The following is a 20,706-nucleotide window of genomic DNA, read 5'->3' as shown; positions in this document are numbered from 1 at the left end:
TTACCATTTCTGATATCTGACTTGTGTCCATTTATCCTTTGTCACAGAGACTGTCCAGTTTGGCCAATATAGATGGCAGAGGAGCATTGTTGGCACAAGTGGTATATGCCATCAAGTGCCGGTTGCCTAGTCTACCCCCTGCTCTGATGAAGGAGTAAACTATTACCAGTCAGTCTCCATTGTAGCATGCACTTCTTGGGATGCAGATGCAGCACTTGTTGGAAACACATGTAGGGCCACTATACTTCCCTCTTCCTGGCTTTCCCCGTCCAGCTGCGGAAGTACAGCCTGTTTCCTCTCTCTCTCTATACTCCCAGAAATGGCATGTTGCCTTGGTTTTCCTTACTCCCATTCATAGGGTGGACCATGGCCTGGACCTATAGGATCTGAACTAATATTTTGCTAAACCCAAATAGTGTATTGATCTGCATGTCAGTTTGAGCTGAATTATCTTAAATAACTGGATGGTCTATGATGGGTGTCACTGAGACTGATTATGCTATGTAATTAATTTTTAAAGGAATACAGCCAACGTAAATAAGTTAAAGATAATGTCAATTATTTGGCCACTTTTTCCATTTGCATATTTTTGGCTTTTTAAAAGACCCACACAAACAGGAGAAACTGATTCTTCAGGGAAAATGGTGTAGAGTCAGTCTACTCCGTGCTATTAAATGCACAGAAAAAGCAAACTGAAAACATAAAAATTTTGCTTCATTACTCTCTCCATGATGGTAATTATAGGCATAACTAATAAAAACAAAGGGTAAAACATTTCCAGGGAGAGGTGTGATTAAGTTATTTTGCTTCTTAACTTGGCAATATCTTGGGTCCACTTCACCATCATCCTGTATCTTGAGTAGTCATTTGATTCAGTACAAAGTTATGCATATGGGAGCAGGGGAACTTCTGCCGAATCAGAATAGTAGAAAAACAATTATACTCAGTTGCATTGGTGTAAATTACTAGGCAAAATGCAAGGCAATGGGCATCTGGGGCTCCAGTATATGATTTTAATTTGATTTTAATTTGATTCCTAATGTACCCATTACTCTCTTACGTCTTCCAGTATTTAGGGTGTGCAAAGAATGCAAGATCAGACTTTTGCTGTTCTTTATTTACCTTCTAATTCTTTTTGTATAGAGATTTTTCCAACAGAAACACGCTGGAAATTTTTTTGGAAGAGATATTTAAACATTCAATTCAACAACGCCAGTCTCTGGCTCTTTGCTCTATGTGAGGCTATTGAAGCTGGGGAAGTTGCCGTCTATCAGAACATCCATATGGCACTGTCTGAAGTCATTTACTGGAGCTCTTCTGATGTCAATGTTAAAACAGCCCAATTGCAGTATAATGGAAATCTTGATTATCTGGAAACTTTGCTTATCCAAAACAGGATCATGTCCCCCAGCCAGGACTAAATGCATTAAAAAGTACTCTGCTTAGCCAACCCTTGTTTATCCAAGCTAATGTAATGTCCCCCATTTCATTTGGATAAATGAGGTTTCATGGTATTTGGCATCATTCAGGCTGGGTGAAGTTAAAGGCTCCATGTTGTGATGCCTGACTGCATAAGCATTCTGTGGCTGCTAAAGAAGTAGGAAATTTAAAAAAGGTTGCTCTTGTATTTTGGTTAAAGCTTCAACCAATAGCTATGGGAGTGGTGATTTATTCATTGATTAGACCTTCTAAAAGTTGCAGAGCTTCTATTTTTTTAAAATAAATCTGTTAAAAGTATGTTTACCTTTAATATAATGGAATATAATATAATATAAGGACAAATCTTGTATGTTTTAAGCCTTCTCCAAAATGTAGAAATACTACAGTAATTCTGCAAATGATTATCAATGTCTTTAATTTGATGCACTTATATTCATAATATTTTTATAATATTGGGGCCTAAATCTTTAATAATGGGAATTGTTCTTCTTTCTTAATTTGACATGTGTATATTTATTATTTTTGTATAAGTAATGTTCCTTGTATCTGTTTACGTACTGTAAATACAGTGTTGCCAACACTTGTGATTGTGATATTTGGAGGTTTTCTGAAAGCTGCTGCTCTTGAAGTCATGAGAATATCAGCTTTCATTTAAAAACCACTCCAACAAATACATTTGTAATGCATGGGTAAAATGCTGTCCCACTGAAATCAGTAGGAATTGTCCCATAGATGTCAGTGGGGACTGGATTTCACCATAAGATTTTTTTTTTTAAGAAAAAAAATCACAAAAAACTAACAGCCAAATTCAGCACCACTGCACCTGGGGCATTTCCAAGATTTTCCTAAAGTTTCAAAATCCAGAAAGCTAACTGATTTTTTTTTAAAGACTTATTGTGAAATCCAGTCTCCACTAAAGTCTAGGGGACAATTCCTGTTGATTTCAGAAAGGCCAGCATTTCTTCCATGCCTTTTAAACCAATCTAATTTTTTTTTGTGTTCCACACTCATGAATGTTGAACGCTTAAGAATGGCAGTATAATATGTGCATAATGAATAGATTACTGTAATGAGACCCATCATCAGCTATAGAAAATTTAATTTCTGGGAGATTGCATAAGCGACACATGCCATAATCTTTCCCCAAATTCTATCAGCGTTGAAACAGCAGGGCACTCTTTCTAATAAATGTCACCTTTTCTTTGTTTCTGTTGGTATAGATTATACTTCATTCTATGCATAAATACCAGCCGCGTGTCCATGTCATTCGTAAAGACTGTGGAGATGATCTGTCCCCGGTCAAGCCAATTCCTTCAGGGGAAGGCGTCAAAGCATTTTCTTTCCCTGAAACTGTTTTCACCACTGTAACAGCATACCAGAATCAACAGGTAACTTTGGCTTTCTTGTTAATATCTTAGGGTATGTCTACACTACCACCCTCGTTCGAACTAGGGTGGTAATGTAGGCAACTGGAGTTGCAAATGAAGCCCAGGATTTGAATTTCCCGGGCTTCATTTGCATCTCGCCGGGCGCCGCCATTTTCAAATGTCCGCTAGTGCGGACTCCGTGCCGCGCGGCTACACGCGGCACGGACTAGATAGTTCGGACTAGGCTTCGAGGAGTAACGGTAGTTTGGACTAGGAAGCCTAGTCCGAACTACCTAGTCCGTGCTGCGTGTAGCCGCGCGGCACGGAGTCCGCACTAGCGGACATTTAAAAATGGCGGCGCCTGGCGAGATGCAAACGAAGCCCGGGAAATTCAAATCCCGGGCTTCATTTGCAACTCCGGTTGCCTACATTACCACCCTAATTCGAATACCCTTACTGGCTTTTCAGCATATACCAAAGAAGTACAAGAGAAGAAAAGGAGAATCTTTTATTTATAAGAAGGCATTTGTTTAATGTGGGTCAAAGAGACTAAAGCCAGGTCTATACATTAGGGCTGTGTCTACACTGGAGTGATCTCGTGCAAAAGCGGCTGCTCTTGAGCAAAAACTTGCTGCCTGTCTACACTGGCCACGTGTTCTTGCGCAAGTAAGCTGACATTCTACTGTATAAAATCAGGGCTTCTTGCGCGAGAACTCTGACGCTTCTGCTCAGGAATAAGCCCTCTTGCGTAAGAGCTCTTCCAGAAGAGGCCAGTGTAGACAGACAACATGAATTTCTTGCACAAGAAAGCTTTATGGTTAAAATGGCCATCAGAGCTTTCTTGCTCAAGAGAGAGTCTACACTGGCATGGATGCTCTTACGCAAAAGCGCATGCCAGTGTAGACGCTGTCTTCTAGAAGGGTTTTTGCAGAAGAACTCTTCCGCAAAAGAGTTTTTGCGCAAGATCATGCCAGTGTAGACGTAGCCACAGTATTGTGGTGTTTCACCGTACCAATACAACTGTAATATTGCAGCACATCCAGTGAAGATGCCCTATGCTGATGGGAGAGACCTCTCCTGTTAGCAAAAACCCGTCCTCCAGGAGCAATATAAGCTATGTTGGTGGGGGAACCTCTCCCTTGTCACAGAATTGTGCAGATAATATTCACATCCCTCAGTGACGTAAGTTTTGCTGATATGGGCAGTAGTGTAGACATAGCCTAAAGGTCATATTTTAAAAGATATTTAGGTGCTTAAAAATGAAGATAGGTACATGGGTGGTTCTGAAAACCCCATAGGTACTTAACATGCATTGATTTCAAAACACTTTCCAAAGTTAGTCAAGTATTGTTAGCCCCAATTTATAAAAAGGGAAATTAGTTTTTAATTTAGTAATTAATAACTTTCCTTAACTTCTAAAGAAGCAGGATTAGCCCACAAATCATTTATTCAAGTTCATGTATTCAGCTACAAAGACAAAATTAAAAACCAGATTGCCTGACTTCTAGTCATCTGCACTGTTCACTTTGTCTAAGTGTAGCACACAATGACATCATATTTAGTATAGCACTATTTGATTCATTCCAAATAATTTAGCACAGTTACGTTTTTGTGTGTGTATATATAGTATGAAGTCTGTGCTTATTAATTTCCTACTTGTTTTCAGAACATAGAAAGCAAAATGATTTAATGATGCAATATAAATTTAAAGTGGAAGAGGCAACTGACTAATGGACTGTCATTAGCTAGTAACTCTTCGGTTGATTTAAAGAAATTACAAATATTTTGTGTTCTGTTTGTTTATACTGTATTATGTGCATGTGAGCACAATAGCCCAACAAATATCTGTTATTCAGCATCTACTTTTCTGTCTGTATATATTTTATGTAATTGTTGCAAACCAGGAGGCTATGCATTGTCTTAGTTGAAGGAGCAACATTTTCCAGACAATTTCTTTCAAGAATCTCTACCAGCCTTAGTGTAAAATAAATAACCACTGACTTCTTTGGATATATGGTAGAGCATGATCAACGAGATTAGGTCTTAATTGTGTTTAAAAAAAATACACGTTCAACCTGCAAATGGGAGGAAAGATCCACTTGAATTGTTATTGTTCTTAACCAGAATTAAAATTGAATATTTTAATGACAACCAGGGGTTCTGGAACAATTTTTATAGCGAGGGTGCTGACAGCCACTAAACAAAACTGTAAACTTTGTATATAATAGAAACCATGTCAAGATATGGGGTGTGGCAGCACCCTTCTCTCCACGACAACTCTAGTGCCAGCACCTATGATGCTAGTTAAGGTTTAGAGGGTAATTTACTGTGCATATCACTTACACTGAATTGGTAAAAGTTTTGCTATCATTTTCTTCTATTTTTCCAGATCACTCGATTAAAGATTGATAGGAATCCATTTGCCAAAGGATTTAGAGATTCTGGACGTAACAGGTAAGCTTTGGAAAAATGAGTTTGTCTACAATGACAAAATTAATTTGTTAAAGGCTTTAAAGAATAGATACTACATGGCAGCAGACTTTTCAAGCTTGTAAGAACCAGGTGTCACAGTGCTAGTCCTGAAGTTATTGAATTAAACCTGAATGTTGGACACGTAACAATTGGACACGTAACAACCTTGAAGATTCACTGTTTAATATGAATATACACCACAATTTATGGATATAGAAAATGAAAAGAAAACTAGCCCATTGTTTGAACGGTGATTCTTTTATGAATTGCATACTAACCCTGTCCCTGGAAAAAGGAAGCATTAATTTCAATTAATGCAATAATTTCAGGGACCACTTTGCGTTCTGTTTTCTACCACTGCATATTTATGACCTGACCTTCCTGAGAAGAAAACAAACTCTGTCAGTGAAGATGTTCAGTGTGTGCCTGCCAGTTTATTGAGCTTCTATTTTAGTAGAAGGGTGAAGTATTAGAGATCATTTTAGGCTCAAGTCAAATTGCAGAAGAGCTCAGATTCACTTTTGGAGGGTAAATTAGTTTTTCTTTTAAATGCATTATGCTGGGAGAGAAGGAGATGAACTTTGAAGTACCTAGCACTGTGGAGTGCTGGTCCATGAGTAGAGTTCTAGGTGCTATGGTAATACAAATAATAAATACTAGAAATAGAAGGAGAGAGATGGCTGATAGGAATCCAGCAGAAAGAATCATAGACTTTCGCACTGAGCATTTGCTGCTGTCAAGGATGAAGTGTTTTCCTGATTTGACTCAATTGGCCAAACTCAGTCCTGAGCAGAGGTGGGGCCTGCAGCAGGCAGAGGTGGGGCCAGCCCAGCTCCCAGGGTTCTCCTGCAGGTGGTCATGCTAACCAGCAGGCAGGCAAAAGGGGCTGTGGGGGGCTGCCCCACACTAGTCTGGGGACTGTCCCAGCCCCAATCCCCACCACCAGGCACCCTTTAGACAGGGAGTGGACTGAGCCCCCCGCCGTTCCTACTGATGCTGCTTGTTGTGCCGCTTTGTCAAGGTCAGGGAGCAAGAGGACAGCACACAGCGTCCCTGCATTCCTCTCACTCCCAGCTGGTGTGGGGAAGGACAGAGGAGCAAGTGACCCATGCCGTGTGTTTACCTTTCACTCCCCGACAATGACAAAGGGGAAGAGTGAACATCAAGCAGCATTGGTATAAATCAGGGGGTGGCATCAGCACCTAAAGTGTGCCATTGCCCCTTCCCATGCTCCCAGTACCTGTGCCCCTCCACACACATCCTAACCTTCTGCCCTGAGCCCCTCCTCACAGCCCTCAACCCTTACTCCTGCACCCATCTCACCCCTTCAGCCCTGACTCCTGCACCCCATCTCTTGCCCTGAGCTCCCCTATACACTCCCAATTCCCTGCCCTAAGCCCACTGCACTCCACTCCACAATTAAATTTCTGACAGGTTCTGTCATGTTTCACCCCCCCCACCTTCTGCCCTGAGTGCATTTCCACACCCCCTCAGAGGTGAGCAATACAATAGTACCTGTAAGAAATGTAAGTTACTTTCACCCCTCGTCCTGAGTCAGGCACCATTCCGTTGGCAGAAGGGAGTTGTTCCTGTATGCCAGTTGTGAACTCATGTTTGCAGTATTGTGTTAGCCATGTTGGTCTTAGGGTATTAGTGAAATAAGGTGAGAGAGTATATATTTTATTGGATCTGTTAGTGAGAGAGAGAAGCTTTTGAGCTTATACGGAGCTCTTCTTCAGGTTTCGGAAGCTTTGATGAACTTAGTCCTTCATCTTAGAATTGAGTAAATAACTAAATTCCAGATAGAGTTAGTTAAGGTAGAAGCAAATTAAGTTTGCTGAATATCATGAGAAATTCACCCTATGTGCCTTTGAACTGCTTTAATGGCCATCTGATAGTATATCCGATATTTCTTTAGTGCCCACACTATTCTTGGTGCTGTCAAATACCCAGAATAAATTGTCCCTGCACAGAAACCTTTGGGGGAAAATCCTCTCATCATTGCAGTCAATAGCAAAATTCCTAGTGACGTCAGTGGGGCAGGTTTCACTCTTTATGTTCTAAGAAACTCCCTCAGAAAGTGGGATACACTTTGAAATTCAGAGGTGAGAATACATTAGAATCCATCTTGCAACTGGGTTTGCATGGATAGAGTTAGATTGAGTTTTCTTGGGTTCTGTGTGATTGTAGGGAGCCAGCCACAAAAATCCTGTTGTAGGACTGGGACTTGGTTGTTTTTGTTTCTGTTTTAAACCAGACTTAAATCCTTTTTGTATGGATAATGAATGAAAAGTGTGATTTTGAATGAGGAAAGCATGATGGAATAGAATTGTGAGATCGATCCACTGAAGAAGTCCTCTCTGTAAACAGTTTTTAAATAGAAATCTAAAAAATCCTTTCATTGTAATAAGGGTGTTTATTGTAGAAGGGTCCAGACCCTCAGCTACTAGAAACTGGTGCAGCTCATTTGAAATTAATAGTCCTATGCTGATTGATACACACTGAGAATGTGACCAAATACATTTGAGAATGTAGTTCACATGTTAAATTCTTTTTGCAGCAAGTTTTTTTTCTTTGAAGAGACTAAATGCAAAGGTTTTATTTTCTACAGAATTCTGTAGTATGTCTTCTACGTAGGCATTGTAGTCCATATCAAAAGTTAAAAATACTATGGTAACTAGGTATTGAATTTTCCTTTTGGTGCCTTTTAATTATATATTTTACTGCAGCATCCTTGCCCTGTAACACAACATAAAGCAATTCTATTTAATTAAAAACATTTCCTTTCAGATCATTTACAGTGTCACAGGCTACTTTATATCAGTAGTGGTGCCCTTTAAAAGTACCCTCTGTACATTTGCAAAGCGAAACACAATTTATGCGCTGAGAATAGCTTCATTCTTCAGTTAGGCCTTAGGTTTGACCCTATAAAAATCTTTTACTCAGAGGTACCAACATTTCTTTTCCTTAAATATGTTCAGGAAAAACATAACTGTTTGGTTAAATAAAATTGGCCATTTAATAGCATAAATTAGGGTGGTGATAAAACGTGGACATTTTTCGAAGGCATCTTGTATAAATTATCGCCTTGGCTACACTCCTGCAGGAGGTGGCTTTTATCTCTGCTTTAACTCGAAGTGAAAAGCCACCATTACGCTAGAAAACGAAGCTATGTTTTAGTCCAGGTTCAGCTAATAAATACTTTATAAATTTCCTGCACCATATCTGTGATCCTGCTGGAATGGCTGCATGGAAAAAAAAGCAATGTCAGAAGAGAGTGGGGATAGCCTCAAATCGGACTATTTGCATATTTCCAATTTACCAAGTGCTGCTGTTCAAAGGCAAGCATTTGTTTGTGCTGTGGGCCAGATGTTGACACTTAACAAGCTTTAGAAGTGCAGCAACCAAAAGTAGCAACGAAATTGTACCCATGTGCTTTATACTCAGTAGCTTTGTTAGTGAATTCATGGCACTAAACGAATGACCTTTACTTGTATATAGGTAGAAGAGCAAATAGATTTGGATAAATTTATGTAGAACATTCAGTGAGATGTCTGGTTAGATAATTATTTCTATTTGTTATTTAAAAACTTCAGAGAGAAAACTATTGAAGCTATTTTCTACAGATATTTTTGCCCTATAGTGCCCCGTAACAGTTTCAAAAAGAGCAGCCCATCCATGAGTCACCCATCTTATAAGCATAATTTTCTAAGTCAAGGAGAATGTTGAATCACATATTAATATAAGTTATTTTATGGATTGTTTTCTTTCTAATGTAATATGGCAGATCGTCCTTTCGGCAATCAGACTTATGTGGAAAATCCCTACTACAAAATTATTAAAGGTACTGCTAGCAGTTTTTTTTTAAAAAGTGATTTAGCATCTGGAAACAAGAAGAGCCAGCACCATGGGACCAACTAGCTCTCTGCGGCCACCAGCATTTTCACTACAGATCAGAGGTGGTCCATGGACCAGAGTGTGAGAAACATTGTTCTAAAAATATTTTTTTTTCCTGAAACATTCAGTGTGTGAGAGACTGAGTGATAAACTAGCTACAAAAAGTGACAGGCCAAATATAGATAATTCTTTTCACATAGTGGTGGTTATTTTTCTATTTAGAATGGGACTGGAAGCTTTAGTGGAATCCTATGCATTCTGGAGACCTTCACTGAGGACACTTTCATTTGAAGATATACCTGGGATCCCCAAACAAGGTAATAATCTTATATGTAGTCTTCAAAGAATGAAATGTCTAAAGATAGAATTGTGCTACCACTTCATATGAAAAGGTACCTGTGAATCATTTATAGAAAAACTAAGCATAGTTCCAAATGCAGATAATGGTTTTTTTATATTCAGCGATACAAATAAGAAAAGTTAACCAGGTTTGCAGTGAATAGGGCAAAAGTGGTCTATTATTGTAGCACTGAAAATGCAGTATAGAATGGTTTAGTAAATTTGCTATTCTACAACATTAGGCTAGTAATCATAAAAAGGATTCATATGCTATGACTGACACATCTATGCATTAACTGGAACAATTCACCAAGGATTAAGTCTTTGAAACTCCAAAATTCATTAATTCAGACTAATATGTGTATTACTGAGCACACAAAACTCAACCAATTACCCCCCCCCCCCCCCAAAAAAAAAAACAACCCAACAATAACTACAAACTTTTACTAAGCTGGAACTGAAGCTAGGAATATTTTGAGAAATAGGGAGCCCCAAGAGAAGCACTGTGATTCCTTCAAATCCACAGATGTTAGCCAGAAATTTAAAATTAAAGACTACACTTAAAATAAATATGGAAGCGCATAGTAAAGAACACCTAAATATTGTAATTTTACTCCATTCCACTTTGTCTCTTGTGCAACTGTTACACCTTACTTTTAAAATTGAAATATTCTGGTAAAGCGCTCTTGCTAAATGAGGTTTTGATAGAAAATCTAAAGGCCCTATTCTGTGTCTGTCTACTTTGTATATCTATGCTACGCATAAAATTCTCGGAGGGATAGCTGTGTTAGTCTGTATCTTTAAAAACTAGTAGTCCTGAGGCACCTTAGACACTAACAAAAATATATAGTATCATGAACTTTCGTGGGCAAAGCCCACTTCTTCAGATAAGATGATCTTGAGTGGAATCTATGCATGTATTCAGATTTACTCAGACATTTTGCTGCATACATTGTCAGTCTTTTGGTTCAGTCCTGTTGAAGTTCATAACTGTGTATTAGAGTACCATAGCACTTGCATTTGAAATTCCATATGTTTTGAGAATTGTCCAAAGACTGATGCCCTTTGGAGAAAAGAAGTAGAAAAATGACTCCAATGACTGCATAAGGGTGTTAATTTAAAAGTTGGCAGGAGTAGTTTATGATAGGGTAGTATAAGTGAGAGTATTTCAGTTTAAATGCCACTGCAGTGGCTGTTTAGATTTTCTACAGAAGAAAGGTGATCAAATTAAGTCAGTTTTTTGTTTTAATGCCATGAGTATGGCTGAAGATGTGAATTATTAGGGACAGGATGGTCTCTTGGTCTTTGTCTGCTCTTGGGCGGAGATGCAGAGAGTTCATTTATAGATGACTTTTACTATGCAGTTCCAGACTCTCTCTCTCTGCACACATTTTCAGTTTTCTTTAAAAAGTGTGGGTGGGCTGGGGGGGAGGGTGCTGAAGTATTTCACAGATATTGGCAAATTTAACACTAACTTTCCCTTGGAGAAACTCCACAAATTCTGAAAAATTGCCTAGCGACTTCAGAAGACTTTGCAAAGAGCTAGAGATGGCCTTTCTCCATGTGGCTTTGTCTGGCCTGCTATTTGGTCACACCCCTTTTATGGTTTCCTGTCTCCTGCTTCCCCCATAGTAGAGAGAGCTATGTCAAGGAAGGGGGGGCATAAAATGGAACTTCTTGAACAGTGGCAGCAATTTCTGGATCACTCTCTGGGCCTGGGCCACCTCTTCCTCCCCAAACCATCTCTCTTTAGGGGTGCCAGGTGTCCAGTTTTGAACCGGACAGTCCAGAATTTGAGGTTTCTGTCTGGGAAACAAATTGAGAAAATAGCGGACATATAAATGTCCGGTATTTCCTAATTAAGTTAGTTTTATTATCATGAGTATCCGTATATAGTTGCGTACTGCCTGGCTGGTAGACACACTCACACTGTGTCAGTGTATCTACCAGCCAGGCAGTAAGCAACTATTCAGGGGAGGGGGCAGAGGCAGAGCCGGGGCCAGACTCGCTCGTGCTTTGCCAGGACCGTCCGTGGGACAGGTAGCACCCTGGGATCTGTGTGTGCCCAGGTCAGTCCCGCTTCCCACTGGCCAATTCCCCCCCCCCCCCCCCCCCGCCAGCGCCACACCCCCCAACCCCTTCCCAGCCAGCCCTACTTCCTGCCGGCCGGTTCTCTAAACCCCCCTCTCCACAATCTCTCCGGCCAGCCCTGCTCCCCCTAACCCCTCCCGGCCAGCCCTGCTTCCTGCCAGCCAGTTCCCCGCATGCCCCCCACTCTCCTCCTGGCCGGTCCCTCACCCATCTGAGATCAAGTGTGTCCTGTATTTTTTTAAGCCATCTGGTAACCCTATCTCTCTTTGTGTTCAAGTGTGTGTCTGGTCCCTCCCCACCCTAACCAGATCTCTTCTGCTCCTTTTGATGCATGCTCACACATACCATGTGCTTGCCTTACTGCAGTTGTGCCTCCTCCCCTAGCCTTTGTGACAGTCTCATCCATATCGGGACACGTTAATAAATCCTCAGTGCCTTTAGGATACATAGAAATCTCTTTTAATAACTACCCTCTTTCCTCTTCTACTATCTTAAAAAAAAAAAACAGTCCCAGGCACCAACCCTTGCTATGGCCAAACACAAAATTGGATTTTCCGTGCCAAGCCATTTTGAGTTACAAAAAGCCAAAAAAGGCTAGGAAAGTGTTCAAGAAATGAAATCATCTTCCTTTTTTAAAAATCGTCATCCTTCCAAAACACACAGCTTTATTTGCCTCAGACTTTCCAGAATAGCTCTAAGCCAGCATAATATCCTACATGTGAAACTTCAGGCAGGCTGGCTGAGTCCCTGCAATGCGCGCGCGTGCGTGCGTGCGTGTGTGTGTGTGTGTCTGTGTGTGTGTGTGAGAGAGAGAGCTTGCAATAGAAAGCTGACTTCATACTATCAAGATACTTGAGTACATAACTCCCCAAAAGCAGTTTATGCTGCTTGCCTACAAGGCTGATTGAAGCCTACCTATTGACATTTAAATAACAGTGCTGTTTTGAGACCACCGTGCTCATATCAGTAAACTTCCTACTTCCCACACATGACTCCTCACAGGTCTAGGTCCCTTCCCCTCCCCTTCTCTGGGGATCATCCAGGCTGTGGAAGTTCCAATTGCTGTTCACAGATGGTGAGAACAAACACCAGGTTTCTGGCAACATTTTAGCTCTAATATACCTCTCAGTCTCCTGGCCTGGTGCTCCGCTACAGAGCTGAGGCGTATCCTTTTCCTGAATAGTATCCTGACTATAAGACCTTGTCTCCACATTGGGGGCATGTTGACACAACCTGAAAGAAAGAAAATAGGTACATTTTAGGTTGGGATTTTAGCGTCTCATAGTGCCCAATGGTAGTTGATGCTGCAGAATGTGGCAGAATAAAAGGAGGCAGACAAAATTTACTGGTAAACTGATATTTTTATTCATATATCTATCTTGAGAAACCATTGGGAAAAATAGATTTATGTCTCTTCACGTCACTCTCAAACTATCCAGTTGTCATATCTGACTCTTGAGTGGGAAAGAGTTGTAGATTCCTCTCTCTGAGCGCCATTGGCTTAGGTAATTACAGAAAGCCAAAGTCAGCTTTATACAGCCATTTCTGAGGGAGAGCTATCCAGTGAAAACAGGACTCTCTCTTACAGCTAGGAAGACAGTCTGGAGTGCTCTCTTGGGTTGTATTAACTAGTACATTTTTTGCAACTCATTCCCCCACCTGTGCTCTTCAAGTATCTGGTTTAGAAATAACACAGACTTTCTTATTATAACAAATTGTACATTACAGACTGATACGTAGCTGTATGATCAGGATTTAAGAGTGAGGCAATACCTCATAATATTCTGCTTTGATTTTCATGGAGCTATTTCAACATTGGAGCTCTACAGCTTGAGCTAAAGGGCTAGCTGTAGCAGACTCCTCTGTCGTCTGTTGATCAGGCATAGAGGGGAATGTGTAACACACACTGAGCCCAAGGTTATAAATGCACTCCAAAGGGCAGGCCAGTTATAAATAATCCAGGATGAATTCTTCTAGGGTTCATAATTTTGAATTAAGATACCTTCTGAGTTAAAGATTGCAACACCATGGCCTAGGCTCTGACAATTTGCTTCCAGTGTCTACTGAAATAAAAGTAAACTGTGCGATAGGCGAACAAACCTTGATGGAATCTTGGTTGTACAATCCCAACTGTACTCCAGATGTAGTTAGTGTATTGTGAAGGGATAATATTTGTAACATTTATAAAAAAATCTTTGTACCAAACTGATCATGTCAGGGATTAGTGCCAGGCAACGGCAGATTTTAATTGCTGATCAAACACAGTTTAAGTTGTTAACTTTTTCCTGAATGCTACTTATGTTTTAACACTCTTTTCCAGGAAATGCAGGCTCCTCTGCTTTACTCCAGGGATCTGGCAATGGAGTTCCATCTACCCACCCTCACCTGTTACCTGGGTCCCCTTGCTCTTCTCCTGCCTTCCACCTGGGTCCTAACACTAGCCAGCTCTGTAGCCTTGCTCCAGCTGATTATACAGCTTGTGCCCGTTCAGGCTTAACCCTTAATAGATACAGCACTTCTCTGGCTGAAACCTACAACAGGCTCACCAACCAAACCAGTGAGACCTTTGCACCCCCAAGGACACCCTCTTACGTGGGTGTGTCAAGTAGCACAACTGTGAACATGTCCATGACAGGCAATGATGGTGATGCATTCAGCTGCCCACAGACGGGTTTATCTATGCAGATTTCAGGGATGTCTCCACAGCTTCAGTACATCATGCCATCCCCATCAAGCAATGCCTTCACCACTAATCAAACCCACCAAGGCTCATACAATACTTTTAGACTACACAGTCCCTGTGCTTTGTATGGATATAACTTCTCCACATCCCCCAAACTGGCTGCCAGCCCTGAGAAAATTGTTTCTTCCCAAGGAAGTTTCTTGGGGTCCTCACCAAGTGGAACTATGACTGATCGGCAGATGTTGCCCCCTGTGGAAGGAGTTCACTTACTTAGCAGTGGGGGGCAGCAGAATTTCTTTGACTCTAGGACCCTAGGAAGCTTAACACTGTCATCATCTCAAGTGTCTGCACATATGGTTTGATGAAGCCTCTTAAGGAAAACTACAGTATGTTTGGTGTCTACAATGTATTTCTCTTGGAATGTTAAAGGACACAACCTAGCTTGTAAAGTGTATATATAATATGAGAGGAAATTTCACTGAATCTTTTGTCTTGCTTGTGGCCCTATTGTTTTCTATTTTCAGTTCTGCTGAGTTTGTTGTGGCATAGGCCATTTAGTATTCTGGTATAGTACACTTAGTTGTGTAACACACTGGAACATATGCAACAAATTAAGCAGGACTTCCTCCCCTCCCCTTCCACCCTCCACCTTTCAGGCCCCTTTAAAGAATGAAATGACACTTGGGTCTGAATTAAACAAGACAAACAAAACACATTTCCTACAGAACTAGTACATTTCCCTGCAGTGTTCATGTGGTGCTGAGCTGATGCAGCAAACACAATACAATGTTCTCCTCCATTATAAGAGATACAATAGTTATTTGGGTGTCAGGTGTTAAGAATGCAGACTCCAGTCTAAAGTAGGAGATCAACTATGGATTATCTACCACGTAAATGGAAATAATAGCTTTCCTTCTCATGCTATGCTGTTTCTAGCCTGTTGGCAACATGACATTCATATTAGGATATTTCAGTGTTAGTCTAGATTCACCTGTTATTGTCACATCATTTAAAAAACACAAAGTGCCAACTCAAATTGTGGTGATAAGAGTAATTTAAAAGAAGCAACGGGAAGATCAGTTTGTCTTAGTCCTCTGTGCATAGTGAATGTGGTGAGAGATTAATTTTTGCCAAAGGGAGAGACTTGATACATTTTTCCATAAATTTCCATTTAAAATGTTTTTTCTGGAGAATAGAATAGCTTAACAAATATTTATGTGCTCGTTTAAAAAGAAAATGCAGGTTTAAATATTTTAAAATATTGTGCATTGAGTTATGGTAAGAGGCTGAGAAATTCCATTATCAATTTTATCTCTCTTCTGGACAAATTTTCTTCCCGTCCTAGAATCCTAACAAAAGAGTTATCCGTGCTGACACTTAGGCCCAATTTAGACAGGTGACCAAAATTCTGCTCTCAGTTGCATGGGTGCCACTAGGAGTAGAGTGCAGTGGAAGAAGTTGCCTATGTAACCACAAGCAACTGGATGGTCATAGACAACCTCCATAGTACCATGCTAAAGGTTTTTAGCACGGCACTTCAGCCTATTATTTCCATCCCAGTGGGAGTCTTCTTTCTTGTTCTTTTCTGTCACTACTGCTTTGTTTCTCACTCTGCTCCATGCAGTTTGAACAGTTCATTTTCCTTAGTTGCTTTTAGCTTGTCTAAGTTTCAGAGTTCTAAATCAATTCGTAACAAGGTTCACATGGTTCACAGTGAAGTGTGGTGCATTTATCTCACGAAAGGAAGATTACTGGCAAACTTTTGCCCTTAGTTACACCAGTGCAGCCCAGTCACAATCAATATGAGTGCTCAGCTGCATGTTTGGAGAACCATTCTTATCTATACACCTTTCGGATTTTAGATCTTATGAGCTATAGAAAATATCTGAATCTTTGATGATTGGCATTCTCATTCTTATGCCAGTAAGACTCCTGTGCGACTACTCTGGTTGTATAAAATCACCTTAAAGCATGTGCTAATGTAATTTAAAGACCTTTTATGGCCAGAGCAGTGTATCAAGACATAGTGTCAATGAAAACAAAGCCCTTAGTAGTATGGCTTTAGATTTAAGTAAAAGTCCTGAGTTCAAATCCCTCCCTAGCAACAGACAATCTAAGTAACCATGGGCAGGTCACTTAGGGCCAGATTTTAAAGATGTGTAGTGGGATTTTCAAAAGCGTCTTGTACCTAACAGGTGCTTTAGAAAATCCACTAGGTACCTAAATAAATATTAAAATCCAGCCCTTAGGTGCTCTATGCTTCAGTTTCCCATCTGTAAAATGGGATAATAGCACTTCCCTATCTCACTGGGGCATTGTGAGGAGAAACACATTAAAGACTTAAGGCACTCTGATACTATGTTAATGGGGGGCCATATACATCCCTTATATAGCTTTTGGAGGTTGGTATAAGCCCATCTGTAGATTTGGAATTCAACTTTTCCATGTCCTTTCAGATAGATCCCCTAATGGAATACCAGCTGTATAATGTGTGGTGTTGTTTTTTTTTCTTCTCCCACCTCATCCTGGCTATCCTTTTTCTTTAAAGTTCATACTAAAGTACGGAAATGCCCCTTTGTAAAATGCCTTGAAAATACAGTCATCAAGGGACAGATCTTCAATAAATGCTAATTCAACAGATCTTGACAAATTAATTTGCAAGATATTTGTGGCCAACAATCCCTGGCCTAAGAAAAGTACAGTATGTTTGATGTAATCCTGCCATTATGCAAAGCTTTAATGTTATGATCTACATGCTTTATGTTGAAAGGGATAAGCAAGAGAATTCTGCATACAGTGTGTGCCATCTTAAAGGGGCTGTGGGGAAGGTGTGTGGAATCCTGCAGGACGTTAGTGGGAAAACTCCTGTAATAAGGATTACAGGATTATGTGTGTATGAGTGGAGGTAATATTTTCATTGCATTGTAATGTGTGCATGAACGCATGCATGCACATATGTGGAGATATTTGTTTTGTAATTTGGGAATTTTTCAGTACCATTTAAAATGGTTGCTTTTTCTTCAAGTTATTTTTATTTTATAATCTCACAATATTGCTTGAAACATTTCTTCCTTAAACTTCTATTCATATTGTAAATAGTTATTGGTGTGTCATAGCAAAGACTAGCTTTTTATCAATACAGTAAATGCTATATATGCATTATATCTATAATTATATATCTGTATTTTATGAAAATGTCACAGAAATTATATTAAAGTGTGTATCTAAATACTTTTTTGGAAACATAAGGTTTTCAGGGACATTTTGTCTGCAACTTCAATAAAACCAAAGGAACTTACCATCGGGTGAGCCCTAACGTGCACAGACTTAGACAACAAGTCTGGGAGCATTCAAATAGCAGACCTTTCTTGAGTGTTTAAATTTAACTAGCTGCTGTAGGGCCCTTGTCATGTGAAGGTGAAGGGCATGACAAATGTTGAGCACATGAAGATTCTAATAGTGATAGCAGAACAGAGAGGTTTTTATTTTGGAACACAAGCATGAGTGGCTTGCCAGGCTGACTAGTTAGTGACAGACTCCTGTTAACGCAGCATACCTGAATGTATTCCAAAAGATGTGGTGATGGGATGATCTCAGTCTCTCTTCATCAACCAAATCGAGGAAATTAACACTTGCCTGCTACCAAGTGCTGCAGTGAGAGCTTTAGTACCTTGTAGAATTTCTCTCTGCACTCTCACTTTGGCCACTACATTTGCTTTTGTGTATTTTAGCTGCCAAAATACATTGATTTCAAAATCTTTAAGAATGAGCATAACCAAATGGTTGTACCATGCTGCTTATTGACAGGCATGCAAACAAACACATTTGAAAATACTTTTGTGCATGATAGTGCCATTTTGTACCAGATGAGTAATCAATGCAAAGTGGGTACAACATGCTACCAAATCAGAGGGGTGATGTTTTACGTGCAGTTCAGTATTGTTGCAAATGCTAGAGCCCTGTACAGATAAAAACTTAGTATCTGAATCCGTGTGTGCATCTGCAAAAACAATCCATGGATATCTGCATGTACATCAGCTGTGGCTATCGTCATCCATGGCCATGAATGTGAATACCTGTGGATCTAAAGCAGTTATCCATAGATTTGCAGGGCTCTACAAATGACAACACAAGATGAAACAGAATCAGGCCTGAAGAATTCAGTCATCAGGGGGGCAAGATTTAGCAGTAAGTGGCTGGAAAAGTCTAAAGATTATAATCCTAATATTTCCCCTCTAAGAACTACAGAAGCATCCCCATGTTTTTAAATTTAACTATAGGAGGGGGGAGTGGTTTCACACTCATGATGCTGGAGTTAATTTTAGTAAATATATACTTTGAGCTATTCATCAGCGGAAACGTCTTTCATCAATAGAAAGGAGCCTTGAGATTTCATAAATCATATTAAAGTTTGTATGCAATTATACTAGACCTAAATGCGCTTGTTATTATAGAAGAGTAGAGACTTTTTAAAAAAAATGCTGCAGAGTAAACTGATGTATGTAGCAACTTGGATATTAAAAGATTTTTTTTTGTCATTCTGCTCTTCTGAATATTCTCTCAGACTTTTATAGTAAGATCATTCAGGTGCAGTTTGGAGCCCAGATATGGATTTCAGTTAAATAAGTGTAGTTGAGGGAGAATTGCTTGTGTGTTTAGGCTGTCTTTTATACTTTGTTGACAAAATGTATTGGCTTGCAAGTTGGGTTCTGAATGTATTCACATGAAGGCTCAGGTACAATTTTTTTTATATATGTGTCACAAAGTTGGCTATATGGTAATTTATTTAATCTGTTCAGTGCTATATCAATATACTTGTCCTGCTTTGTTTTCAGACACATTAATCAGTTCATGCCAGTGATTCAAAATATTATCATGCCATGCTGAGATGGCATACTCTTTCGACAAGTGTTCATTGAGGCTCTCGTTGAGTGACTAGTGGATAAAATCCTCACATCTTGATTTAAATACTTTTAATCAATGTAATTAAACTGATGAACACAATGACAAGGAAATGAACCAATCAGAATGAAATCTTGTGTGATCAGCTTTTGTTCGCACTTTGGTACAGAAGTACCTTTAAAAGTAGCTTGGGCCAGTGCTCCCTGAACCTGTGGAGTCTGACAACTGAAAACTTAAAATCCTGCCAGCATGCCATTTTCCTTGCAAGAAGATTTGAGATGCCTTCAAGCTATTCTGAATGTGCCCACTTGATATGAGGGAAGACTGAAGACCTTAATATAAAAGGAAGTTTCTAGCTCAGTCCTTGAAAAGATAGCATTGGTAGCACATAATCCTATGCAAACTGACCAATCAGGTTGAAAACTTGTCACTGATCAAAGGTTAGTCACAGCTCCCTCCCAACCATCAGTCTTTTGAGATCTGGGAAGCCATCAGATCAAGTTCACAGCTGTTGGGGTCAGAACGTCCCAGGCTACTACAGATGATGCTGGAATAAGCTTCCTATCAGCTAATAGCCTGCAGCTGAGTCAGCTATTGCTTCGAACACTAGCATGACCTTTGGCTACCAAGAGTGGCCATGTGGTTTAGGGGCCTAAACAAGGGATAAACTTTTAAAAAGCACATAATGCCCAGATCCACAAAGGTATTCAGGTTTCTAACTTCCATTGAAATCAATGCATGTAGCTTTGCTGTAGCAGTGGGTCCCAGTATATTAGAGAGACAAGGTAGGTGAGGTAATGTCTTTGATTGGACCAACCACCTTGGGTGAGAGAGACAAGCTTACATGAACTTGAAGAGTTCTGTATTAACTTGAAAGCTTGTCTCACTCTCCCAAGGTAGTTGGTCCAATCAAAGACATTATCTCACCTGCCTTGCCTCTCCACTGAAATCAGTGGAAGTTAGGAGGTGCCAATGCTTTTTTGGGATCTGGGCCTAAATGACTGAAAATCCATGATCTTTCAATGCAATTTAGCTTCCTAGGTGCCTAAGTCACTTGAGAAAATTAGACTTAGGCTTCTAAGGGTAGGATTAATAAAGTGTCTAAATACCTTTATTACTTCCACCCCATATGTCATTTACTCAGCTTTGAGAATTTTAGAAGGGACTAATCCACAGACTCTCTTCTGTAGGCTTTTGCAAGCAATGGGCAGAAACTTTCAAAGCTAAGAACCTAAAATGAAGCACTTCAGTGCTTAATTATATACACTTAACACTTGACAAATATTGGCCGTAGTCTCTATTTTGAATTTCTATGGAGGGCAAGCCATACCCACCATTCAAAAGGGTTACACAATTAATTAGATAATATCTGTGAAATGTTTGACATCCTACAGTTCATTAGAATGCACATGAAACATTCTAGTGGCTGCACACCTAGGTGAGTTTTTCTCTTTCTGACTTTATTTAACAAATAGAAATTATACACTGCTTTAACACAAACAGCTGGACTTTACT

At 39.9% G+C, this 20,706-nt stretch overlaps 1 protein-coding gene across 1 annotated transcript in view; it reads left to right on the top strand.

Moving 5' to 3' along the window:
- TBX18 (T-box transcription factor 18) overlaps window positions 1-19,238 on the top strand; it is a 30,754-nt gene extending 11,516 nt beyond the window's left edge. The window contains exons 5-8 of the mRNA XM_006133338.5: window positions 2,661-2,828; window positions 5,197-5,261; window positions 9,399-9,493; window positions 13,927-19,238. Coding sequence (XP_006133400.3) covers window positions 2,661-2,828; window positions 5,197-5,261; window positions 9,399-9,493; window positions 13,927-14,651 — 1,053 coding nt within the window. The 3' untranslated portion in view covers window positions 14,652-19,238. The remainder of the gene's footprint in view (window positions 1-2,660; window positions 2,829-5,196; window positions 5,262-9,398; window positions 9,494-13,926) is intronic.
- Window positions 19,239-20,706: the final 1,468 nt, after the last annotated feature.

This window comes from Pelodiscus sinensis, chromosome 3, assembly GCF_052426305.1.
Source record: "Pelodiscus sinensis isolate ZL-2025 chromosome 3, ASM5242630v1, whole genome shotgun sequence".
NCBI classification, from domain to species: Eukaryota; Metazoa; Chordata; order Testudines; family Trionychidae; genus Pelodiscus; species Pelodiscus sinensis.
Note: the sequence above shows the minus strand (reverse complement) of the source record. Positions and strands in the feature narration are given on the sequence as shown.